A 27,458-nucleotide genomic window follows, 5' to 3' on the forward strand; every position below is an offset into this window, starting at 1 on the left:
GCTGTTCTGCCCACATTTGATTTCCTGGACTCCTCTCCCATAAGCGCTGTGTTGTTCTGCTGGACTACAGTCTATCCAGGAGCCCAAGTAAAACCCTGTCTGCAGTCATAACTAACACGAAGGAAGATGGCTGTACCACCATCACAAGGTCCGAAGTGGGACTGTTTGCTGAAGATTGCAGTGTTTAACTCCATTTGCAACTCCTCAGAGAACAAGGCAGTCCATTATCACATACAACAAAGTCTTGGCAATATTGAGTCTTGGGATGAGAAGTTTCAAGCAATGTCCACATCACAGGTGGGCAATGCAATGATCATCTCAAGCAAGTCAACTTCCTACCTGACTGTGCAGTACCTTCACCAAATAAAATGAATTTTAAAGACACTATGGATGTCAAATTCAGTTGTGTTGTATCATAAAGACCCACTGCAATGTGTCTCTTCCCTGTGTGCACCCAAAGACCTTGAATTGTGCTATCATGACTTCAATGAACCAAACTGGCTGATTCAATACCAAGTTACTAAATTTGGTCAATACAAATTTGGTTGTGTGGGCAGCAACTTTGTTCAACACTCCTGAAATAGTAAGCATTACAAAGTAAAATGGGCCCAGTTCTAGGAATATTGAAAGGACTCCACATGTGAGGTGCATTTGGCTTACTTTTACTAAGGCAAAGTTTGTGGAAGCATTGTTTTGAGTTGCTGGGGTAATTTGGAGATATTTTCCACAAACTGCAAGGGTAGAAACATTTATCTATGTGTGGGGGTAGTTGTTGCAGTTCCATTTTCTCTATGACATGAGTAAGACACGCAGAGGCAGAGAACTCTGAGAAGAGATAAGGAAGACAACCTCAAGGAATCTGGGCCGTAGGACCTGTGAGTTCATTGAGTGGGTAAGAGGTGGGAATGGCGATGCGAGCATGGAATTGGGTGAAGGGTGGGAATGGGGGGTGCGATGGCTGGGTGACGGGTTGGGGATTGGGTTGGTAAGGGGTGGGGAGTTTACTGGTTGGCGGGTGGATGGATCTCGGGTGAGCAAGGGGCAGTGGGGATATGGCCGGAGGGCTGATTTCTGAGGTTATTAGGGGGGAAATACATTTAAATCGTTTAAATTGTTCAGGAATATTTTTTAAAATATTTTTAAATTAATTTAAATATATTTTGAGGCCTTTCTGCTATAGAATAACTTTTGCCGCTAAACCATCAGAAGATCTGGGCTGATGGACGAGAATGGAAGTGGGCCTTTTAATCTGTCACCTCCAGATTCGGCCAGCCTGCATTCTTGTCTCAGGCCTGCCTAATTGGACAGCAAGCTTGCTTTCAAGTCCCTAAAAAATCCTGCTTCTTGGCTGACGGAGGTGGATTCCTGACCAGGAATTGAATCCGTCTCCTGATTCTCACTTTCGAGTGGAAAATCCAGCCTCTGGAAACATAAATCCCTGCCAAATCTCCTAGATCCAGGATGAGATCTAAATATATCTTGGATCCCGTGCAGTTAGGTCGTAAGTAGGATTGGGGCCTACTTTCACGAACGTCATTCGGTCCCACCCATTTGGACAGGGTTCAGTGTCCAACATCTCGCAGGACGTCAAAGATCCCTGGGAGATGCGAGAGCACATCATGGCCGGAGAATCCTGCCCTTAATCTCAGGGGGATGGGAACCTAAATTGTAGTCCCAGTGTACAGGATGTTGAGAGTAGTGAGGTCAGGGATAGGGTTAAAAGTTCGAAAGAGTGTGTGCAGGAGGGTTTTCTGACACAGTATGTAGACAGGCCAACAAGGGGCGAGGCCACATTGGATTTGGTACTGGGTAATGAACCCGGCCAGGTGTTACATTTAGATGTAGGTGAGCACTTTGGTGATAGTGATCACAATTCGGTTATGTTTACTTTAGCAATGGGCAGGGATAGGTATGTACCGCAAGGCAAGAATTATAGCTGGGGGAAAGGCAATTATGATGCTATTCGGCAAGATTTAGGATGTATAGGATGGGGAAGGAAACTGCAGGGGATGGGTACAATGGAAATGTGGAGCTTTTTCAAGGAACAGCTACTGCGTGTCCTTGATAAGTATGTACCTGTCAAGCAGGGAGGAAGTTGTCGAGCAAGGGGACCGTGGTTTACTAAGGAAGTTGAAGCACTTGTCAAGAGGAAGAAGAAGGCTTATGTTAGGATGAGACATGAAGGCTCAGTTAGGGCACTTGAGAGTTACAAGTTAGCCAGGAAGGACCTAAAGGGAGAGTTAAGAAGAGCGAGGAGAGGACACGAAAAGTCGTTGGCGGATAGGATCAAGGAAAACCCTAAGGCTTTCTATAGGTATATCAGGAACAAAAGAATGACTAGAGTAAGATTAGGGCCAATCAAGGATAGTATGGAAAGTTGTGTGTGGAATCAGAGGAGATAGGGGAAGCGTTAAATGGATATTTTTCGTCAGTGTTTACACTGGAGAAAGATAATGTTGTCGAGGAGAATACTCAGGTTCAGTCGACCAGGCTAGATGGAATTGAGGTTCACAAGGAGGAGGTGTTAGCAATTTTGGAAAATGTAAAAATAGATAAGTCCCCTGGGCCAGATGGGATTTATCCTAGGATTCTCTGGGAAGCCAGGGAGGAGATTGCAGAGCCTTTGTCCTTGATCTTTATGTCGTCTTTGTCGACAGGAATAGTGCCGGAAGACTGGAGGATAGCAAATGTTGTCCCCTTGTTCAAGAAGGGGAGTAGAGACAACCCTGGTAATTATAGACCTGTGAGCCTTACTTCAGTTGTGGGTAAAATGTTGTAAAAGGTTATAAGATATAGGGTTTATAATAATCTTGAAAAGAACAAGTTGATTAGCGATAGTCAAGACGGTTTTGTGAAGGGTAGGTCATGCCTCACAAACCTTATTGAGTTTTTTGAGAAGGTGACCAAACAGGTGGATGAGGGTAAAGCGGTTGATGTGGTGTATATGGATTTCAGTAAGGCATTTGATAAGGTTTGCAGAAAATAAGGAAGTATGGGATTGAAGGTGATTTAGCGGTTTGGATCAGTAATTAGCTAGCTGAAAGAAGACAGAGAGTGGTGGTTGATGGCAAATGTTCATCCGAGAGTTCAGTTACTAGTGGTGTACCGCAAGGATCTGTTTTGGGGCCACTGCTGTTTGTCATTTTTATAAGTGACCTGGAAGAGGGTGTAGAAGGATGGGTTAGTAAATTTGCAGATGACACGAAGGTCGGTGGAGTTGTGGATAGTGCTGAAGGATGTTATAGGATACAGAGGGACATCAATAAGCTGCAGAGCTGGGCTGAGAGGTGGCAGATGGAGTTTAATGCGGAAAAGTGTGAGGTGGTTCACTTTGGAAGGAGTAACAGGAATGCAGAGTACTGGGCTAATGGCAAGATTCTTGATAGTCTAGATGAACAGAGAGATCTCGGCATCCAGGTACATAAATCCCTGAAAGTTGCCACCCAGGTTAATAGGGCTGTTAAGAAGGCATATGGTGTGCTAGCCTTTATCAGTAAGGGGATTGAGTTTCGAAGCCGCAAGGTCATGCTGCAGCTGTACATAACTCTGGTGCAGCTGCTCCTGGAGTACTGCGTGCAGTTCTGGTCACCACATTATAGGAAGGATGTGGAAGCTTTGGAAAGGGTTCAGAGGAGATTTACTTGGATGTTGCCTGGTATGGAGGGAAGGTCTTACGAGGAAAGGCTCAGGGACTTGAGGTTGTTTTCGTTAGAGAGGAGAAGGCTGAGAGGTGACTTAATAGAGACATATAAGATAGTCAGAGGGTTAGATAGGATGGACAGTGAGAGTCTCTTTCCTCGGATGGTGATGACCAACACGAGGGGACATAGCTTTAAATTGAGGGGTGGTAGATATAGGACAGATGTCAGAGGCAGTTTTTTTACTCTGAGAGTAGTAGGGGTGTGGAACGCCCTGCCTGCAACAGTAGTAGACTCGCCAACTTTAAGGGCATTTAAGTGGTCACTGGATAGACATATGGATGAAAATGGAATAGTGTAGGTCAGATAGGCTTCAGATGGTTTCACAGGTCGGCGCAACATCGAGGGCCGGAGGGTTCGTACTGCGCTGTAATGTTCTATGTTCTATGTCTGTGATGCATCTCGATGGGCAAAAAACACACTGCCTTTCAGGAAAGGACTCTTCGCCCACTGGGAAGAGGTTGAGGAGGATTCTTGCAATGATTTTCCATCTGGTGGACAGTAGGGAAACACCTCTGTATTTACTGCAATTGGACCTATCCCCCTTCTTGAATATAGTCATGATCGCAGTATCCTTGGGATCCCCTAGCATGCATTCCTCTTCCCATAGGAGGGATATGAGGTTGTACAGCCATTCAGGAGTGTTGTCCGCTGTGTTGTATGTATGGATGTTTGTATGTTCGTGTTTCAGGATTTTGGCAGTGATACCATCAGCTCCAGAGACTTTGTTGTTTTTCAGCTGTCAAGTTGCTTTTCAATCATCACTCTGGACCAGGGTAGTGCCGAGATTGTGCCAGATGTGATGTTGAAGAATGGAATTAAGGGAATTGAAGTCAAAAGCAGAGTCCCAGTTGAGGAGTTCTTTAAAATGTTCTCTCCAGCGAGCATTGACTCGCCTCCATGTCCTTCATGAGCTCCCCTCCATGCTTGGCTCTCAGCAAGAGGGATCCTTGAGTGTTTGGGACAGAAATCATCTTGATAGCGCTGAAGAAACCACACATGCTGTTGGTGTCCTCGAGTTATTGGATCTCCCATGCAAATTCCGTCCACCATTTGTTCCTTACTTGATGGGTTTTATGCTGTACCACCATTTTCAGACGCTGCTTTTCTCTTGAGGTGTTGAGAAGTTTACAGTCTGTGAAAGTTTTACACTTACCCTCAATTAGGTCCTGTATCTTGTTGTTTTTGTCAGTCTTGATGTTTCCTGGTTGAGAGGCCATGGGGCAATTCCCAGGTGCTTGTTATGCTGGACTTTAGGGTCGACCAAGCATTATTGGCACATTGTAGCCCCTGGTTCTTGGAGGCTGAGAAGTTGGAAGTGAGGTGCTCACTGAGAACGGTGGGATCTTCGAGGCCTTCAATCTTAATGTTCTTTTGGCATTGCTTTTGTTGCCTCTGTTGTTTGGTGCCCAGGCTGGTGAAAATGGTAGATCATATAAGGTGGCTATTGGTCCAGCAGTCAGTCATCAGTACCTCTCATGCCATGGGTGATGCCGACATCACTACATAGAACAGTACAGCACAGAACAGGCCCTTCAGCCCTCGTGGTGTGCCGAGCAATGATCACCCTACTCAAACCCACGTATCCACTCTATACCCGTAACCCAACAACCCCCTCCTTAATCTTACTTTTTAGGACACTACAGGCAATTTAGCATGGCCAATCCACCTAACCCGCACATCTTTGGACTGTGGGAGGAAACCGGAGCACCCGGAGGAAACCCACGCACACACGGGGAGGACGTGCAGACTCCGCACAGACAGTGACCCAGCCGGGAATCGAACCTGGGACCCTGGAACTGTGAAGCATTTATGCTAACCACCATGCTACCGTGCTGCCCCACTACGAAAGATGATATAGTTGAGCAGGTGTCAGTATTTGGACCATGGTGTTGCCATTAGGTCTTGTGCTTGTCTTATTGGAAGAACAGGATTTTGGTCACATTTAAGAAGCAGACACCATTGAAGCTTGCTTTCCCAACTCTTTCCTTACCAACCAAATGCTTCCAGAGATTTGTGTCCCACCCAATTCTGACATTGAAATCTCGAAGGAGGATCAGTTTGTCACTTGCTGGGAATCGGGCTAGGACTTGCTCAAAATCAGTGTCGAATCCCTCCTTAACCTCATCTGTTGTCTCAAGTGGAAGAGTAGATGCTGATGATGGTGGCATGGCTGAAATATTAGTTGCTAGTCACTGCACTGGATTGCAAGCAGATAGATCCTCTTACCTCCAAAGAAGATACTAATATGTGAAGGATAAATTATGTAGGAAGCTCACCTTTAGTTACACTATTCTTCATTTTTCAAACCTAGATAATCCTAATAGATGAAATTACACAACATACTCCCTTCTTTAATTTCACCAAAGGTAAACTGGATTCCAGCATTTAGATTGGCACTCGGAGTGTACAAATGTTTAATCACCATTAAAATTCTAAACTATGCTAATTATCATTGCAACCTTCTTGGTAAAATAATTTGGACATTTTTTTTAAACATAGAGTAAATAAAGTGGAAATTTGTTCTGGTTCTCTTGGTTAGCCACCTTGCCTCGCTTCCCTGGTCAAAAAGGCCTCAAGATACCGTGGGGAACAGGCCTGGGGGGTTCTGCGGGCACGTGGTGAGCCGAGGGAGAGCTATGGCTGACCAGCGCAGAGGGAGGGGGAGGACCCCCCGATTCGGCTGGTCACATGGAATGTGAGGGGGCTGAATGGACCGGTGAAGCGGGCCCATGTGTTGGCGCACTTGAAGGGGCTGGGGGCGGACGTGGCTATGCTCCAGGAGACGCACCTTAAGGTGGCAGATCAGGTGAGGCTGAGAAGAGGGTGGCTTGGACAAGTGTTCCATTCGGGGCTAGATTCGAGGAACCGGGGGGGTGGCGATTCTGGTTGGAAAGTGCTTGTCGTTTGTGGATAGCTGTGGCAGATACGTAATGGTGAGTGGTAGGCTTCAAGGGGAGCGGCGGTACTGGTCAATGTGTACGCCCCCAACTGGGACGATGCAGGCTTCATGCGGCCTATGTTGAGCCGGATTCCAGACCTGGAGATGCTTGATGTTGGAAGGAGAATTTAATACTGTGCTGGACCCGGCTCTGGATCGTTCGAGGTCCAAGACGGGCAGGAGGCCGGCAGCGGCCACAGTGCTGAGGGGGTTCATGGACCAGATGGGAGGGGTAGACCCGTGGAGGTTTCTGAGGCCGGTAGGCCCTTGGAGGTTTCTGAGGCCGGTAGGCCCTTGGAGGTTTCTGAGGGGGTAGGGAGTTCTCGTTTTTCTCCCATGTCTTATTCTCAAGGCTTATACCCGGATCGATTTTTTTGTCCTCAGCAGGGCGCTGATCCGGAGGGTGGTGGGGGCGGAGTACTCGGCTATAGTCATATCAGACCACGCTCCGCATTCGGTGGACCTGGAGGAGGGGGAGGGGAAGGATCAACGCCCGCTATGGAGGTTAGATGTGGGGCTTCTGTCGGAGGAGGAAGTATGTGGGCGGGTCCGTAGGTGCATAGAGGGGTTTTTAGAAGCTAATGACAATGGGGAGGTGCAAGTAGGGGTGGTCTGGGAGGCGTTGAAGGCGGTGGTTAGAGGGGAGCTGATATCTGTTAGGGCACACAGGGAGAGGGGGCAGAAGGTTGAGAGGGGGAGGTTGGTGGAAGAAATGGTAAGGGTAGACAGGAGGTACGCGGATGTCCCGGAAGAGGGGCTTTTGAGGAAGCGTCGTAGTCTCCAAGCGGAGTTTGATATACTGACCACCCGGAAGGCGGAGGCGCAGTGGAGGAGGGCGCAGGGGGCGGTATATGAGTACGGGGAGAAGGCAAGCTGGATGCTGGCCCACCAGCTCCAGAAGCGGGAGGCAGCGAGAGAGATAGGGGGAGTTAGAGATGTAGGAGAGAATCTGGTGCGGAGTGCAAGGGACATCAATGGGGTGTTCAGGTCCTTTTATGAGGAGCTGTACCGGTCGGTGCCCCCTGGGGAGGAGGGCGGGATGGACCGCTTTCTGGATAAGCTGGAGTTCCTGAGATTGGGGGAGGAGCGGGTGAGGGTCTGTGGGCCCCAATCGAGTTGGAGGAGCCAATCGAGGCGTTGGGGGCATGCAGTCAGGGAAGGCACTGGGGCCTGACGGGTTCCCTGTGGAATTTTACAAGAAGTTTTCGGACCTGCTCGGCCCGTTTTTAGTGAGGACCCTGAATGAGGCGAGGGAAGGGGGGGGACCTTGCCCCCGACGATGTCCAGAGCACTAATTTTTTTGATTTTGAAGCGGGATAAGGACCGCCTCCAGTGTGGGTCTTACAGGCCGATCTCGCTCCTCAACGTGGACGCGAAGTTGTTGGCCAAGATACTGTCCAGGAGGGTGGAGGATGTGGCTCCACAGGTCATCCACGAGGGCCAAATGGGGCTTGTGAAGGGGAGGCAGCTGAATGTCAACGTGCGGCGGATTCTTAATGTTATAATGATGTCGGCGACGGATGGGGAGGCGGAAATAGTGGCATCGATGGATGCGGAGAAAGCTTTCGATAGAGTGGAGTGGAGCTACCTGTGGGAGGTGTTGAGGAGATTTGGGTTTGGCGAGGGGTTCATTAGTTGGGTGAGGCTACTGTACAGTGCTCCGGTGGCGAGAGTGGTGATGAATGGGAGGAGGTCGGAGGACTTTCGGCTGTCCTGGGGGACGAGGCAGGGGTGCCCCTTGTCTCCCCTGCTTTTCGCGCTAGCAATTGAACCCCTGGCCATGGCACTGAGGGAATCGAGGAACTGGAGGGGGATTGTGCGGGGGGGGGGAGCACCGGCTGTCGTTGTACGCGGACGATTTACTGCTGTACATTGCGGATCCTGTGGGGGGGATGCCAGAGGTGATGAGGATCCTGGCGGAGTTTGGTAACTTCTCTGGCTATAAGCTCAACGTGGGGAAGAGTGAATTGCTTGTGGTGCACCTGGGGGACTAGGAGAGAGAGATAGGAGAGCTTCTGTTGAAGAGGGCAGAGAGGAGCTTCAGGTATTTGAGAGTCCAGATAGCCAGGAGCTGGGGGGGCCTGCATAAGTTAAACTTTATGAGGCTGGTGGAGCAGATGGAGGAGGAGTTTAGGAGGTGGGATGTGTTGCCACTCTCCCTAGCGGGCAGGGTCCAGTCGGTTAAGATGACAGTGCTCCCGAGGTTTTTGTTTCTTTTCCAGTGGGGCCTCACGGTAGCATGGTGGTTAGCATCAATGCTTCACAGCTCCAGGGTCCCAGGTTCGATTCCCGGCTGGGTCACTGTCTGTGTGGAGTCTGCACGTCCTCCCTATGTGTGCGTGGGTTTCCTCCGGGTGCTCCGGTTTCCTCCCACAGTCCAAAGATGTGCGGGTTAGGTGGATTGGCCATGCTAAATTGCCCGTAGTGTAAGGTTAATGGGGAGATTGTTGGGTTACGGGTATACAGGTTATGTGGGTTTAAGTATGTTCTATGTTCTAAGTAGGGTGATCATTGCTCGGCACAACATCGAGGGCCGAAGGGCCTGTTCTGTGCTGTACTGTTCTATGTTCTATCATGATTCCGAAGGCTTTCTTTAGGAGGGTTAATAGGAGCATTTTGGGGTTCGTGTGGGCGCAGAAGACCCCGAGAGTGAGGAGGGTATTCTTGGAGCGAGGCAGGGAGGTGGGTGGGCTGGCGTTGCCCAACCTGTGTGGGTATTACTGGGCCGCGAATGTGGCAATGATTCGTAGGTGGGTGATGGAGGGGGAGGAAGCTGCATGGAAGAGGATGGAGGCAGCGTCCTGTGTGGGCACAAATTTGGAGGCACTGGTGACGGCCCCGCTGCCACTCCCCCCGGCAAGGTACTCTACGAGTCCAGTAGTGGTAGCTACCCTCAAAATCTGGGGTCAGTGGAGACGTCATAGTGGGGAGGTGAAGGCCTCAGTTTGGTCCCTAATATGGGGGAACCACCGGTTTGTACCAGGGAGGATAGATGGAGGGTTTTTGAGCTGGCATAGGGCAGGTATCAGGCGGATGGGGGACCTCTTCCTCGATGGGAAGTTTGCGACCCTAGAGGAGTTGGAGGGGAAGTGGGGTTTCCCCCCCAGGGAATACCTTTAGGTATATGCAGATTTTGGCGCTTTTAGGCGGCAGGTGGCGAAGTTTCCGCTATTGCCGCCAAGGGGGGTTCAGGATAGGGTGCTCTCGGGGTCGTGGGTCGGTGAGGGCAGGATCTCTGCAATTTATCAGGTGATGCAGGAGGGGGAAGAGGCCTCGGTGGAGGAGCTGAAAGCGAAGTGGGAGGAGGAGCTGGGGGAGGCGATTGATATGGGGACGTGGGTGGATACCCTGGGAAGGGTGAATTCTTCCTCTTCTTGCGCACGGCTCAGTTTAATTCAGCTAAAGGTGCTGTACAGGGCGCATATGACTGGGACCAGGCTGAGCCGGTTCTTTGGGGGAGAGGACAGGTGTGGCAGGTGTTCGGGAAGTCCAGCGAATCACACCCATATGTTTTGGGCTTGTCCGGCGCTGGAGGGTTTTTGGAAGGGGGTGGCGGGGACCTTGTCCAGGGTGGTTGGTTCCAGGGTGGATCCGGGCTGGGTGCTCGCTAATTTTGGGGTGGCATTGGAAACGGGAGTGCAGAAGGCGAGAGAGGCCGGTATCCTGGCCTTTGCGTCCCTAGTAGCCCGGCGCAGGATCCTTTTACAGTGGAGTGACGCGAGGCCCCCGAGCACGGAATCCTGGATCGGTGACCTGGCTGGGTTCATTAAACTGGAGAGGGTCAAGTTTGCCCTGAGGGGGTCGGTGCAAGGGTTCTTTCGGCGGTGGCAGCCCGTTCTTGATTTCCTGGCGGAGTGTTAGAGGGTGGTCAATCTCAGCAGCAACCGGGGGGGGGAGACTTTGGCTCGGTTATGGGGGTTTGTTCTTACGGTTCTATGTTTATTACTCTTTCTTGTTAATTTATTGCCTTGTATTGGGGGGGGGGGGGGGGCTTTCTGTTTTTTCTTTTTGTTTTCTTTGTTGGGATAAAATTTGTTGTTGAAAAATCTGAATAAAAATTATTTTTTTAAAAAGGCCTCAAGATAGGCCATGTAACTGGTGCTGTATGAAGTGAAAAGGAAGTCATGCAACGTTGAATCAACATCTAAAGTGACACCAGCATTTTCCTTCGATTGTGTTACACACATAATGAAGTACAGAATATAAATAAGTGTTTTTTTTTACTTAATGCTGAACTAGCAGTATGTCGAACATTCAAATATTCAGTTTAAAGTCAGCATTTAATTGCATGATAGGGAAACCTCAGGCTGTAATTTTAAGAAGTTATGTGCAGATCACTAAGGTCAGACACCCTCTTCTTGTTTCTGTTTTATGTCGCTCACAAATCCCCATCTCATGGCCTCACATCATTCACTGCTAACAGGCAAGTGGCCCGTTTCCAAGCAGCTGCCGAAAGTTAATGATGACCACCAGGAGGCAAATGATAGTAGCTGAGTAGTTCAGAATCTTCTATCCCCAAACAGAGAGGTTGCTGGCCTAGACTTGACACTTCTCATACTAAGTGACCCAGATCAGGAATTCAGAAGATTTATTACCTATTTCCAACAACTCAGAACTGCAGTTTCCAAATCAAGAAAACAAGTTTCTTTCTAGATCATATTATTATTTTTGTGCACATAAAATGCCGTGTTTAAAGATAAGTCGCCTTCAGATAATTGAAGATGTTTTAACACAAGTTTTTTTTTTTCATTTCATGCTGTTACAGCAAAGTGTGATCCAGTTTGTCGGCATGGTGGAGTATGTGTGAGGCCTAATATGTGCTTATGCAAGGAGAGCTACACTGGACCACAGTGCGAACAAGTGGATAGAAACATTCAAAGAGTGGCAAGGGCAGGTATTATTCAACTGCCAGTATAACATATATGCCTTTAAAATAATAGCTTGCATTAAATTGTGTTGGTTCATGAGATTCAGCTGACTCAGTTAAAAAAAGCCTGTCCACCACACACACGATAAAGGTCATGAGTGTCATGAATATTCTCCACTTGCCTGGACAAGTGCAGCTCCAACAACTTTCAAGAAGTTCAACAGGCAGACCGCAGAATCAGCACCCCATCCATCATCTTAAACATTCACTCATTCCCTCCATCACTGCTGCACAGTGGTAGCAGTGTGTACTAAATACAAGATGCAGTTTCTTGAAATAGCAAGGTCTGGTGAATAATGTGGCAATTTGACTTCTTTGATAACACCTTCCAATCCCACAACCCCTACCATCTAGAAGGACAAGGGCAGCAAATAGAGTGGACCACCACCACCTGAAAATTCCCCTCCAAGCCCCACAGCATCCTGAGTTGGAACCATATTGATATTTCTTCACAGTCATGGGATCAAAACCCTGGAACTTCCTTCCCAACAACACTGAACCAGATGAATTGCAGCAGCTCAAGAAGGTGGCTCACCAACACCTTCATGAGGGTAATTTGGAACAGGCAATAAATACCGGCCTAGCCTCATCTCATGAAATAATTTTTTTTTTAAATATTTGCTGTTTTAGTTGACCTCAACAGGATTAAATGACAGATACATATTTGGCCTCAATGCCCTTGGACTAGAGAAGGGAGAGTCAGCCAGCCTTTCTACTGCCGATTGCTTCAGAGTAGACATTTGGAAACAGGAGATGTTGGTGTCATCAGCCATGATGCCCTCAGTGGTGAAGAGCTGGCTAACATCACTGTTCGGGTTCAAACACACAGAATTTCAGTTAGGTAAAGTGTTGAAGGATGTCTTCATCCAATGGAATCTTACCCCAGCAGGAGTTGACACTTCTAGGTGTCAGTTTTCATGTGGAAGCTGCTTTTAAAATTGGTGTTCAAATGCCTGGTAGCACAATTTTTCAACCCTAATACTCAGTCAGAAGACTGAATGTCACAGCATGAAGGTTAATACATGTGGGTAGATCCAAACAGAACAAAGCTCTGTAAGTGAGTAAAATTACTCTCATGTTGATATATTTAACTCAATGATCAGTACATTTGCCTGCACTATGGTTAAAATATCCTGCTTTGTTTTTTATGTAATCTTTCAATGCAGAATTACCCATGTGGTTCTAATTTTAGCAAACTAATATTGTGATGTACTATGCATTGTATTGCTGGTTGGCCTAGTGCCACAGAATGATATATTTTTTTAAAATATGCCCAAATTGCTTGAAAACAACAACCGTTTCACAGGACATCAGTTTCTGGTAAACCGAAGAATCCATAATATGGGTTGAAATTACTAAGGAACATGAACTAATCAGGGCCAGCCAGCGTGAGTTCCTGTAAGGCAGGACATGCTTGACCAACCTTATAAAACTATTTTGTGCATAAAAGGAAATGCAGTGAATGTGATTTACGTGGGTCAGATTTTCATCTTCACTGCCTGGACAGTAATCTTGGCTGAGCCTTTTACAGAATCCATCCAAATTTCATTCCATTGAGACATTATCACATAAAATGTATAGGGAAAAGCGTGCATGAAGTAAAGGGAGGTGGCTTCATTGATAGAGAGATAAGAGGACACAAAGCAAAGTTTCTTGAAATAGCAAAGTCTGATGAATAATGGGCCTCAACAGTAAGCATTGAGTTTTGTCTTATATATTACAAACAAAAAAAATGACCGGGTCTTGAAACTTGTGAAAACAGAATCAAATTTTGCTGGTGATATCGATTTGGGGACCATGACGAATTGTGACAAGGGTTGTGAAAGATAGCAGAGGGGCGAGATAGTTCATTAGGATGACAAATGCACATCAATATTAAAAAATGTGAAGAAATACTTTTTGAAAGAATAAATAAGGAATGAAAATACACAGGGCAGCATGGTGGCACAGTGGTTAGCATTGCTGCCTCGCGGCGGTGAGGTCCCAGGTTCAATCCCGGCTCTGGTCACTGTCTGTGTGGAGTTTGCACATTCTCCCCGTGTTTGCGTGGGTTTCGTCCCCACAACCCAAAGATGTGCAGGTTAGATGGATTGGCCACTCTAAATTGCCTCTTAATTGGAAAAAATTAATTGGGTATTCTAAATTTAAAAAAAAGAAAATACATTTTAAATACAGATTTTTAACAGAGCATAGGATCTGAGAGACCATGATATGGAGATGCACAGGGCGGGATTCTCCTTTCCGGGGACTAAGTCCCCACGCCGGGCGGAAAACCGGCGTGAATCACTCCGGCGTCAACAGCCCCCGAAAGTGCGGAATTTTCCGCACTTCCGGGGCTAGGTGGACACCGGAGGGGTTGGCGCCGTGCTAGCCGGCGCCGAAGGAAGTGCGTGGGTCAGCGCATGAGCCAAAGGGCCGGTGTGATTTCGCGCATGCACGGAACTGCCGGAGTGTTTTGTTGCATGTGCGGGGGGTTCTACTCTGCGCCGGCCATGGTGGAGCCCTACAGGGGCCGGCGCAGAAGGAAGGCGTGCCCCCACTGCACAGGCCCACCCACAGATCGATGGGCCCCGATTGGCCAGGCCACCATGGTTGGCCTCCCACTGGGTTGGATCCCCCCGTGCCCCCCCCCCCACCCCGAGAACCACCCCCGCCGACTTACCTGCCAGGACCCGCCGTGTGGGACCATGTCTAACCCACGGCGGCGGCACTGGCCACAAACGGACGGCCGCCCGGCCCATCGGGGCCCGGAGAATTGCCCGGGGGGGGGGGGGTCGCTGCCAATGGTGCCTGACCGGCATGGCGTGACCCCCACTTGAAAAATGGCGCCGGAGAATATGGCAGCCGGCATCGAGGCAGCGATTCGGGATTCGCGCCGCCCCCTCAGGGATTCTCCGACCCAGTGGGGGGGTCAGAGAATCCCACTAACAAGCTTTTTAAGGCAACGGCAGAATTATGTATAATCTAAAATGTTTAACAGAATTTTGATCTTTCAATCGATGATATAAAATGCAAAAACAAAGAGGTTGTGGTGAACTTGTACAAAACTTTAGATCAGAGTTGAGAACTATTTGAAGTTTTGGGCACCCCACTATGACAAGGATATAGAATTGAATCAGGTGCACTCTAGATTCATTAGGATGCCTCTAGGGTTAGAGGTTACAGTTATGAGGAGACATGTGTAGGGCTGAGCATTTTACATTAGAGTTGAGCAAGTTAAGAGGTGAACAAACGAGGTATTCAAAATTATGAAGTTATTCGCATGTGAATTATTTATTAGTTCCACTGTTCAGCAAGATGATAGATAACAAGGGCACAAATGAGTACCATAAAGTTGAGGGGAAAGTGTTGAAAACATCTTTACACAGAGGTGGTTAATTTGTGCAATTTTTTGCTAAAAGCTGTTGCTGAATCAGATTCCATAAATTCTGTTGAAAGTGAATTAAATGTTGGAAGAGGGAATATTTAAGAATACATGGGATGGAAACTTAGTGCAACGAGGGGCCAATCAGAGGCGGGCAGCTCTCACATTCAGCAGTGTAGCTGATCCTGGAAGGACACCTCCTAGAGTCCCAGCATTGTGAAGGACCCAGGCTACAGGTATGGTAATGTGGAAGGAAGGGTTTCGCAAGTCATGGGGAGTGGATGCAGAGGGGTCAGAAGCAAGGGCAGAGGGGTGGCTCTCAACAGGCCCCCTCTTTCCAAATCTACAGTCCCTTATGCACTGATTACCTTTGACTGAGCAAGGCCTCCTCACCGCTCCCCCACACTGAGGTAACTAGCAGCAAACACTGGTTCACCTGTCATGCACGGGCACATAGCAACACACCCACTTTACAGCTGGATTAATCCCGAGGCAATGGGATGATGCCCTTAATGGCCACTTAAAGGCCTCAGTTGGCATTGTTCGAACATGGGCTGTCCCATCCAGAACTTAATTTTTATGGAGGTGGGATTCAGGTACACTACCACCCCGTCTAAGTAAACGCCCTTCCCATCCCCAAGCTCACCACCAACGAGACTATAAGATTCCACCAATGATGTCAGTAGTAAACGGGGATTAGATTAGGTGACCCATGAGGGGAAAAAGAGTCTTGAAATGGCCTGTTTGTACTCTAAAATTCCATAATCTAGATCTTCCAGAAATATGCAGGGGAGGAAAACCTGTGCACAGTAAACAAAACTAATAGAAACATGCAAATTTCATAGCCTTCTGCTTGTCACGTAATTAGTAACATATATTTCATTCTGAAAAAGCATATAGTACCGGTATTCCCTTCCCTCCAAACCCTACACTATCCCCGTGCCCAGCTAGTTCAATTGGTTATAATAATATCCTTTCAGCTCTGACAGAAAGATGGATTTCAAGCGTTCTGACTCTAATTTTGTAAAAGAACTTTAATAAAATAAGTTTAATGTTCTCAGCCATGTGTCCAATATCAGAAGAAAAATGAAGGATCCTCTGTTAGTTGAAACAAAAGTTTATTCCACAAGTTTAAAAAACTCAAGAGTTTTATGTAGTCCCTAGTCATAGTTAGGGTTCTAACAAATGTTGCATTTAACTTGTAAGTGAGCTTAAATGTTAAAGAACAAAGAAATGAAATTTTGACAGTTTGCTATGAAGATGTTCAATATTTGTAGCTCTTTGAATCTAGGATAGAAAATTAGAAACTTAAGTTGCATTTAAGAGATGATTATGCAAACCAAGGATCATAACATATTAGTATATTTTAGGAAATTATGGGTCTGCAGCCTGTAATTTTGCATCCATCAAAAGGATTGGAGAATTCCAAGGGATTAAGAGTCAACAAATCCCCAAGACCTGACGGCCTACATGCTAATATTTTAAAAGAGGCAGCTGTTAAGATATGATGTGGAGATGCCGGCGTTGGACTGGGGTGAGCACAGTAAGAAGTCTTACAACACCAGGTTAAAGTCCAACAGGTTTGTTTCAAACACGAGCTTTCGAAGTGCAGCTCCTTCTACAGGTGACTGGAGAGGTATGATCCAGAAACATTTATATAGACAATATGTTGTGATCCTTGGTTTGTATAATCATCTCTTAAATGCAACTTAAGTTTCTAATTTTCTATATAAATGTTTCTGGATCATACCTCTCCAGTCACCTGAAGAAGGAGCTGCGCTCCGAAAGCTCGTGTTTGAAACAAACCTGTTGGACTTTAACCTGGTGTTGTAAGACTTCTTGCTGTTAAGATAGTGGATGCACCGATTATGACTTTCCAAAATCCTTAAGATTCTAGAAGGGTCCCAGAGGATTGGAAATTAGCAAATGTGAGACAACTATTCAAGAAAGCAGTGAGAAAGAAGACGGAACTACAGAGCAGTTAGCCTGACATCAGTCATTGGGAAAATAGTAGAATCTATTATTAAGGAAGTCTTAATAATGTACTTAGATGCAGGGTCGGTGGATTGGCCATGCTAAATTGCCCCTTAATTGGGAAAAAGAGAATTGGGTGCTCCAAATTTATTTTTTAAAAAATAAATAATGTACTTAGATAATTGTAGTGTAATGATACAGAGTCAACATGGTTTTATGAAAGGGAAACTGTGTTTGATAAATTTATTCGAGTTTTTTGGATGTAGCTAGTAGAGTAGATAAAGAGGAGCCAGAAGATGTAGTATATTTAGGGTTCCAAAAGGCATTCAATAGGCTGCTGCACAAAGGGGAGGCAGTGGTATAGTGGTATTGTCGCTGGATTGGTAATCCAGAGACCCAGGATAATGATCTGGGGTCCAGGATTCGAATCCCACCACGGCAGATGATGAAATTTAAACTCAATAAAATATCTGGAATTAAAAGTCTAATGATGACCATGAAACCATTGTCGATTGTCGTAAAAACCCATCTGGTTCACTTATGCCCTTTAGGGAAGGAAATCTGCCATCCTTACCTGGTCTGGCCTAAATGTGACTCCAGACCCACAGCAATGTAGTTGACTCTTAAACGTCCTCTTAATGGCCTAGCAATCCCCTCGGTTGTATTCAACCACTACAAAAACACAAAAACGGAATAAAACTGGCCGGACCACCCAGCATCGAACCAGGCACCGAAAACAACAACCCTGCCAACCCTGCAAAGTCCTCCTTATTAATATCTGTGGGCTTCTGCCAACGTTGAGAAAGCTGTCTCACAGACTAGTTAAGCAACAACCGGACAGACATAGTCATACTTACAGAATCATGCCTTACAGACAATGTCCCAGACACCACTGTCACCATTTCTCAAATATCCCCATCCGGGGACAGGACATACCCAGCAGAGCTGATGGCACAATGGTATACAGTCGGGTGGGAGTTACCCTGGGAGTTCTCAACATTGACTCATGAAGTCTCATGGGCAAGGACATCCTGCTGATTATCATGTACTGGCCACCATCAGCTGATGAATCAGTACTCCTCCATGTTGAACACCACTTGGAGGAAGAAGTGAGGGTGTCAAGCGCACATAATTGGGTGGCAAGGGCACAGTATATGCTCTGGGTGGGGGAACCTCAATGCGTCACCAAGAGTGGATCAGCAGTGCCACCACAGACAGAGCTGGCCAGGTCCTAAAAGACATAGCTGCTAGACTGGGACTGCAGCAGGTGGTGAGGGAACCAACAAGAGGGAAAAACTCACTTGACCTCATCCTTACCAATCTGCCTGCTACAGATGCATCTGTTCATGACAGTATCGGTCGCAGTGACTACCGCACAGACCTTGTGGAGACAAAGACCAGTCTTCACATTGAGGAAACCCTCCATCGTGTTGTGTGGCACTACCGCTGTGATAAACAGATAGAGTTCAAACAGATCTAGCAACCTAAGATTATGCATCCATGAGGCACTGTGGGCCATCAGCAGCAGCAGAATTGTACTCATCCACAATCTGCAACCTCATGGCCCGGCATTTCCCCACTCTACCATTACCACCAAGCAAGGGATCAACCCTGGTTCAAAGAAGAGTGCAGGAGAGCATGCCAAGAGAAAAATTAGGTGTCAACCTGGTGAAGCTACAACACAGGTCTACTTGTGTGCCAAATAGCATAAGTAGCAAGTATTAGAGAGAGCTAAGTGATTAAACAATTCACTGAAGGAGGAGGCAACTCACCACCACTTTCTGAAGGGCAACTAGGAATGGGCAATAAATACTAGCCTGACCAGCGATGCCCACATCCCGTAAATTAATTTTTTTTTAATGTAAAAACACAAGACGAGGGTTCCTAGAATTGGGGAAAATATATTGGCATGGATGGGGGAATTGGCTACTAATTAGGAAGCAGAGAATAGGGATAAATAATATATTTTCAAATTGGCAGGTTGTAAATAGTAATACTGTCATAAGCATCAGTACTAGCCTCAGCTATTTATAATCTATTTTAATGACTTAGACAAAGAGGCCAAGAGTAATGGGCGAGATTCTCCGCACTCCCGACGGTGCGGAGAATAGCGTGGCGCATAAAATTTTACGGCCACGCTGTTCCGACACCCTCCCGCTAATCTCCCCCCCCCCCCACGCCCAACTCCCGACACGAATCGCTGCCGCCATTTTTTTACGGCCGGCAGCGATTCACAGCTGATAGATGGGCCGAGTTCCCAGCCCTTTACGGCTGTTTTTACGAACGGCAAACACACCTGGTCTGGCCGTTCATAAAAACTACCGTAGACACTTGCATTTTATAACCATGGCACCGATTGGCACGGCAGTACCACGGCCGTGCCAAGGGTGCCATGGGCCCGCGATCGCGGGCAGCGGGCCCGATGCCCGCGCACTATTTGTCCTTCCGCTGCCCCGCAGTATCCATTCGCGGGGCGGCTGAGGGGCATCCCGGCCCGCGCATGCACGGGTTTCGCGCAAATACACGATGACGTCATCCGCGCATGCGCGGGTTGGAGTCTTCCAATCCGCGCATGCGCGGCTGACGTCATATGATGCGTCAGCCGGCGCTAACTCGGGCAAGCGGGCTTAACGAAATTTGTTAAGCCCGTGATGCCGGAGCTTACGGCGTCGGGCTGCTAGCCCCGACCGGGGACCAGAATCGGTTCCCGGTCGGGAAGGGGGGGGGCTGGCGTCAAACCCGCCCGGATTTGACGCCAGCCTTACGATTTCTCCCCATATGGGAGAATCTCGCCCAATGTGTCCAGGTTTGCTGACAATAAAAAGAAAGGTGTGATTTAAGTTGTGAGGAAGACACAAAGAGGCTGCAAAGAGATTTGGACAGGTTAAGTGAGTGGGTAACAAGGTGACAAATGGACAATAATGTGGAAAAGTGTGAGGTTATTCACTTATTTTTAAAAAGGCATGAAACTTAAACATTGATGCTCAGAGAGACGTGTGTGTACTCATACAAGAAATATGGAAAGTTAGCATGGAGGTACAACAAGCAAATAGGAAAGCAAATTGTATGTTGGCCTTTATTGCAAGGGAATTGGAGGACAACAATAAGGAGGTCTTGCTACAATGGTGAGGGATTTGGGTGAGACCGCATTGGTGTGTGATTTTGGTCTCCATACCTAAGGAAGGGACTTGCCTTGGAGGTGTTTAAGCAAAGGTTCATTAAATTGATTCCTGGAATGGCAGGGTTCAGCTACGATAATGTAGAGTAAAGAATTCACATGAGAAGCACATGATACCAATGTATGATTCTGATTTGCTGAAGAAAAATGAAGACGTTAATCTAGCTCTTCTGAGTTCCCAACCTCACCACTATAAAATAGTTTTTCACCATCAGAGTTATTGGTGGGAAGGAGATTGAGAACACACCTGCATATTGGTCATCCACAGATTTATTCACCCTTGTTTTTCAAGAAGTTTCTCCTCTACTTCTGAGGAATGGGAAGGTTATGGCCGAGCAAGGTTGGCCTAACCAGCCTTCCAAACATGATTTCCACTGGTGACAGTAAGCCCATGTCTAAAGATGTTGCTTTTAAATGTAACATGGTGACATGGAGATCTTGTACAAACTATTCACTCGGCAACGCAGTTGGAACTGAGATAGTGTGGCAAGGCCTAATTTAGCACATATGTCCCTAAAAAGTCTGCCTGTGGCCCATTGTCTGATATGATCTCTACAGATGTACCGATCAAGCTGAAAACTGAACTCATGGACAAACTTGAGGTATCCTTCAATTGTCTGATGATTGGAAACTTGGAAAGGTAGTCATAGACGAGGCGAAAGTCATCGGTATGGATAGTGAATAAATCTCTTGGCAATTTTAGACTAATGTGCCTGGAACTTCGTGAGGGTGCAGAGGATCTTTGCATTGATGTGGTTGGCATCTCTGGCATGCTTCTCACATCCTCTCTGCTTTCTCGATATCGGAGTTGATCCCTGGCCAATTCATAGTTTCGCTTGGCGGGCATCTTGTTCACTCTAAACCCATATGCCCCCGGTGTCACTGTGACAGTATGACTTGGCGAAGAGCTTTGGGTACAAGCACCTGTTTTTCCTTGAAAATCACAGCACTTAAAATACCTAATTTATCTCTGTGTCGCATAGAACAAATGACACTTCTTGTATCATATCAGGCTGATTCTTCATAATGCTTTCAGTCACAGGCCATTTGCTTTCTCTTCTAAAGTTGATTGCACTTGCATTGATGAAAATTCATCAGATCAACCTTGAGCACATCTTCCAGTTCAATGTCTAAGCCATCTACTGATGGGATTTTTAAAATTTGGTAATTTGAACAGTGTGTCTGAAGTAGCAGTTTGTAACCAGGTTTCAACAGATTTTAAGGCCTTCCACGTATTTTTATCAGAAATCAGTGCAGTCTGGGTGACCAGCTTGCGAGCAGCATACGCCATTTCCCATGGTTTGTGGTCAGTTTTCACTATGAATTGTTTACCAATAGGTATATGTGGAACCTTGTGACACTGAATAGCAGCGTGAGTGTCTCGTGCTCTTCAAATAATTGGATTGTGCTTGTGTAGACTTTTTAAACCAAATGCCATCTTGCATAATGCATGATCCTATCTCTTTTTAGATGCGTTGTCTTCTAAGATCATCTCCTTTCTTGGCGTAGCATTGTAGAACTTATGTGTCTCTTGACAATGCCTGATTAAGTGACTCAAACACATACTTATGGTCCTCCTGCCATAACATCCTTCCTTAGCAGCTCTCTAAGTGATGATGCACTGTCAGCAAATTTGGATTGGATTTATTTATTGTCACGTGTACAATGAAAAGTATTGTTCTACGTACAGTTCAGACATATAATTCCGTACATGAAAAGAAAATACATCGGGCAAACATAAAATACACAATGTAAATACATAGATCCAGGCATCGGGTGAAGCATGCAGGAGTGCAGTACTACTCAGTAGAGAAGATGTGTGAAGAGATCAGATCAGTCCATAAGAGGGTCATTCAGGAGTCTGGTAACAGTGAGTAAGAAGCTGTTTTCAAATCTGTTAGTGTGTGTTCTCAGACTTTTGTATCTCCTGCCTGATGGAAGAATTTGGGTATGTTTGGTGCAAAAAAGTTGAAAAATCCGAGGCATCGCTGCAAGCCCTCTTTATCCTGGGAGGAGGCATGCTCCTGGGAGGAGGCATGCTTCGTACATCTTCAAGTTTGCCGAAAAAGTTAGTCTGACTCACGTTTTCCTGCTGTTGAAGATGAGTCCTTTGTGATGAGTTGCTGCCACCAGTGAATGAGATTTTGGTCATGCTCTTCTTTGGTTTTGCCTGTCACTGCAATATCATCAGTGATGCATGCGCATCCAGGAATATTTTCTGTAATTTTCTCTATATTTCATGGTGGAACAGATCCTGGCTGATGGATACCAAAGGGTCATCTCTAGAAGCAGCATCTTCTAAATGACATGCTGAGAGTGGTGGTTTCTTGAGATCCCTCTGCCAAATGAACCAATACATGTCAGTGTTTGGCATCCAACGTAATTGGGACTGTGTCCCCACGCCAGCGTCAGTGCTGTGGACTTTCACGCCAGAAAAACTGGCGTGAAAGGGCCACATATTCCTACCCTGCAGGGGTGAGCAGGGACTCGGCGTAGGTCTAGCAGCTTTTGCTGCAGATACAGGCCCGGCACTTCCGGGTAGGAGGCCGCACAAGCGCACGCGCTGTGCTCCATGGCAGGCTCTGACCGCGGAGCTGGACCCTGAAAATAAACCCCCCGATCGGCCGCGCGGCCTACCTTGACCGCTCGCACAAACATTGTCCGGACGCGTGTAAGGCTCCCCCTGTCCCCGACCAGGGTGGCTGCGGACACCACGCTAGTTCCCAGACCGGCTGGACCACATTAGATGCACGCCGTCAGGACTTCAGCCGGTCAGGGGCAGAGTGAGCCACCAGCAATGGTCCCAGGTAGGTGCTGGGCGGCGTGGCACACTCTCCGAGTATGCCACTTTTCGGGGCCCGCATAATCGGGGAACAGACGCCGGTCCCAATTCCGTGTGGGGAAATGGATTCTCCGCCCCCGCAGCAGCCGCGATTTTGATGTTGGGGTGCGGAGAATCCAGCCCCTTGAATTTGAGATTCAATTCCTCAAATCTTGTGTGGGCACCTCATTTGAGCAAGATGGTCTTAGGACCAAGTATAGCCGTATTGGGCCATCTTTCTTTCAGTACGCATGTGATGGAACTGCACCATTCGATCTGCTGATGCACATGATAGTAATGCCATTACACTTCAGGTTTTCCAACTCACAGGATGTCCAACTCACTTTTTAGCTTTTCCTGTATGTGCACACTGCACATCCTAGGAGAGTTGGAATTGCATCTTGTACAGCATTACTTTTGACATTCCGCATGGTGTCAAATCTGTCTGGCCACATCTCTTGTAGGTTATGGATTGACTTCATGATTGGTATCTTGATGATCTCATGTATGGATACAATATTCATCCATGAGGCTACTCTGATAATACTGGTCCACTTGTGTTCACCAGGTACAATACTTGTGGTTTCTGTGCAGACTTGCAGTAGCTGCATTTCACGTCAATGTAACTATGCAATGGATGGGTGACTCATTGTACCCAGCTAGTTTGTCTCTCATAAGTTGTATCATTGACTTCCAACGATCCAGATAAATATCTTTCAGGATTCTGGCTGCTAAGATATTCCCGCGTTGGCTTTGGCTATGAGCCTTTGCATTTTTCTTCAGCCATACGATGTTGATAGTAGCAGGTGGGAAAGTGGAGTTGAAGGAAAAGATCAGCAATGATCATATTGAATGGCATAACAGGCTCAATGGGAAATATGGTCTACTCCAACTCCTAGTTTTTTTGTTCTTATGTTTTATATCCAAGCCATTAATAAAAACAGTTGAAGTCCCAGACAAATCCCTGGGAAACACCACCAGTCACCTTCCACCATTAGAGTGCGTACCTTTCATCTGTCCTCTGCCTTCTAGCCAATTTCCAACCCAAATCAAAAGACTACTTTTATTTCTGTGCACATTCATTGTTTCCAATAATCTGGTGTGGAAACTTACACTGTCTTCAGGGAACCCATATAGAACCCATCCACAAAAAATTCCTTCTTAGCAACCTCCTGGAAAACATGCAGGTAGGCTAATCAGACATGATTTAGCCTTAACAAAGCCTGCTGGCTCTTTCCAACTCATATTTGTTCAAGAGCTCAGTTACTATCCCTAATGATAGATTTCAGTAGCATCTCTGACACGCAGCTGATGTTAACTAACAGGCCTGCTTTCCCTCACATACACTTCTTAAACAAAGGAGAGATATTAGCAAATTTACAAACAACAGCACAATTCCTGATTCAAGAAAACTTTGAGAGATTCTGACCAACACTTTGTTAACTTACTCACCCACTTTATAGTTTCATTATTTATTCTATGTCTCATTATTTTCTCCATCATCATTTGTTTTTCTTATATTGATTCCAAGAGGTTACTCCCCTTTTGTAGTGTTGTTAAATGATTAGTTTTATTATTAAACTCTGAAATGTCTATTTAAATTGTGGTTGAATTAAATGTTAGCAGTTTTATAAAACTACAATCAGAATTTATCTCCTAAATAATACAATTGTTTGGTTCATCATCAATAACTTGGATTTTTACGATATTTTATTTGGTCGTTTATTCAGATTTGCTTTTTCATTACTTTTCTTGGTAGCAGTTTGCCAGCAACCCCGAAAGGATGGGAACTGCAACGCCCCTACAGGCCGGTGGTTCTTTAACGTGGATACCAGGCAGTGTGAACAGTTTCTCTATAGCGGTTGCCAGGGTAACAAAAACAGATTCAGCTCCCAAGAAGACTGCGTAAAAACCTGCTTACCGAGAAACCATCGAGACACAGGACTGATACAAGGGATGGATAAATAAACTCTTGGCCAGCCATCTTTTAGTTTCTTCCACACTGAGAAAAAGAACAAATGCATTTCAAGATGATTTTTACTTTTTTGATGTATATTTTACATGGGACTAAAAGATTTTAAAGCTCAAAAATGGGAAAACAGGTTACTTCAGGTTTTTATTGTCTAACCTTAAATTTATTTTAAAATGATGTGTAATATCGGAAATGAGATTTTAGAAACCGTGATATCTAAGAAAAGTGGTCAGAAAAGTGCGCAAGCTCATTACTGGTCTGTCATTCATCGGATTCTAATTGGTGTACGTAGATTAAAAAAAGACATTTAAATGTATAATTTCTTTTAAAATCTAATATATTGTTTATGTAAATGCATGCTTAATGCCCTCAAGAATACAGTATTATACTGTGACCATTGAGCTGATAAATTGTATTTTTAAACATAACCTGTTACATACTGTATTGCATCTGTTATTATGCTATATGTAAACAACAAATATGCTAAAGTATATTTTTTAATACAGTAGCTTCAAAAACACTTGACCACTGACAGTTCTCTGGAACTGCTATGGCTCACCTTGTGGGCCCTTATCTTGATGTTCATCAAGCTGTAATCCAGTGGTGAAAGGGGAGTTATTGATGTCAATTTGACAAAGGAACCATCGGTGCCGAGTACTGTATGTTTGTCAAGGCCAACAGTGAACAGGTTATTATTATTCTAAGTGTGTTTTTTGATGCTTAGGGATGAGCTCTCATACTGCTGCTGGAAAGACATGATTTTAATTTGTTTTCTTTGTTCGCCCTGGCCTCATCGATTTCACTTCTCAGCAAACCCTCAGCACTTTTCGATTAAAAGAAAAATATCCTGCTACGATCCATCTTATTCTCCTTGTATCAATTTAACCATGCAATACTCCACGCCGGATTTGTATTAATGTAGAGTTCTGTCCCCCATACCTTTGGAATTTGCCATGTATGTTCAGCACTTAAATGCAACAATTTAACTGTGAACCTGAGTACAGAACATGAGAAGAAACAAGTTAATATGTGGTTAGGTGAGGCATTTGCTGGAAATAGTTATGCAAAGAATTATTAAATGTTTTGTGTCAAAGTTGTTTCTATATATCATCAATCTTAATAACCATTATATTACAGTCTGTTATCAGTTACAAGCTTCCATATCAAGATAACTGATTTGGGAGTTTGGATGTGGGAAGAATTAGTTCTGATGAGAGCTACAATAATTCAGCATAGAAGGCTTCTACAACTTTCAATGTTCCCACAGGATAGTTTTCTGATACTATATAGAAACAGAGACCGGAAATGGGAGTGGGGGCTGACAGACCAGGCCACGTCCTAAGTGAATCGAGCAAGTATGAGGCCTTCCTGGCCCTCCAGGCTTGCTGAACCCTCGCCACTGCCACTTGTCCTGCAGCCTTCGACTGGTCCTCAGGTTCCTCCCGGCCTCGTCCTCCAGCACCTGCTGGCCCGGTACCACCTCATCATCCTCGTCCTCCTCCTTCTCGCAGGTAGCCACATGTGCCTCATCACAAACCTCCTGCCCGTCGCCACGCTGCTGGGCGAGATTGTGGAGGGCACAACAGACCACCACAAAGCGTGTGACCCTCCGGGTGGTATACTGCAGTGCACCTCCAGAGTAGTCGAGGCATCGGAATCGCATCTTGAGGAGTCCGATGCACTGCTCAATGACAGCCCGGGTGGCCCCATTGGCCCTCGTTGTACCGGATCTCCGCTGGCCTCATTAGCCAGGTCCTCAATGGGCCTAACCCTTAACACCAAGACCCAGCCGCCCATCCTGGGGTGGTCCTCGAAGAGGATGACCGACTGCCCCAGGATGTAGCTGTCGTGCACATTCCCCAGGAAGCAGGCACACACGTGCATTATCTTCATCTGGTGGTCGCACATGAGCTGTATGTTAAGGGAATGGAACCCCTTTCGGTTAACATAGTGTACCCCCAGATGGCCCGGTGACTACAGGGCAAGATACTTGGTATCTATTACCCACTGGACCTGAGGCATCCCAGCAATGGCGGAGAAACCTGCTGTCCGGACATCTTGCTGGGCTTGGTCCATGTCAAAGATTATGTCATTTTCCGCCCAGGCATTCGGTTATCCGTGACCTGTCGGATGCACCTGTGGGCCGTAGCCTGTGAGATACCACACTGGTCCCCGCTAGAGCCCTGGAATGATCTTTCGGTGACCTTGACGGTGTTGCATTTTCTGTGGCTCTGCTGTAACTAGGCCAATCAGTGAGTTTGCCCTCCTTTCTTTGATATCTATATTCTAATGCTCAGTGTTGCCAGGTATCAGATTATACCACCACTCGGTTCAACTGGCTATCGATCAAAGAGCCAAACACCAGTCTGTTAGTTCAAGGTCAAGGGTACTTTATTTACACACACAATTAATCATGCAACATAGACACTACTAGTTAACTACACCTATCGACAATGACAACCTGTACTTAACTTCAGGCACCCGGCTTAGGTCAGAGGAACAGTGGCCATTGTTCGATTCTGGGTCTACTGGGTCTGTAGAAGTAACTGCTGCTCAGCTGGGCTCATCCGTCTGGTGGCGGGC

At 46.4% G+C, this 27,458-nt stretch overlaps 1 protein-coding gene across 6 annotated transcripts in view; it reads left to right on the top strand.

Moving 5' to 3' along the window:
• Positions 1-25,968, top strand: part of LOC119963184 (hedgehog interacting protein) — a 286,709-nt gene extending 260,741 nt beyond the window's left edge. For 2 of the 6 annotated variants that reach the window (XM_038791916.1, XM_038791918.1), the window contains exons 13-14: positions 11,405-11,533; positions 24,663-25,968. In XM_038791916.1, the coding sequence (XP_038647844.1) occupies positions 11,405-11,533; positions 24,663-24,871 (338 nt within the window). In that variant the 3' untranslated portion in view covers positions 24,872-25,968. The remainder of the gene's footprint in view (positions 1-11,404; positions 11,534-24,662) is intronic. The other 4 variants (XM_038791917.1, XM_038791919.1, XM_038791920.1 and 1 more) reach the window with 4 other exon arrangements.
• The last annotated feature ends 1,490 nt before the right edge of the window (positions 25,969-27,458 follow it).

Source organism: Scyliorhinus canicula, chromosome 3 (assembly GCF_902713615.1).
Source record: "Scyliorhinus canicula chromosome 3, sScyCan1.1, whole genome shotgun sequence".
In the NCBI taxonomy this organism is placed as follows: domain Eukaryota; kingdom Metazoa; phylum Chordata; class Chondrichthyes; order Carcharhiniformes; family Scyliorhinidae; genus Scyliorhinus; species Scyliorhinus canicula.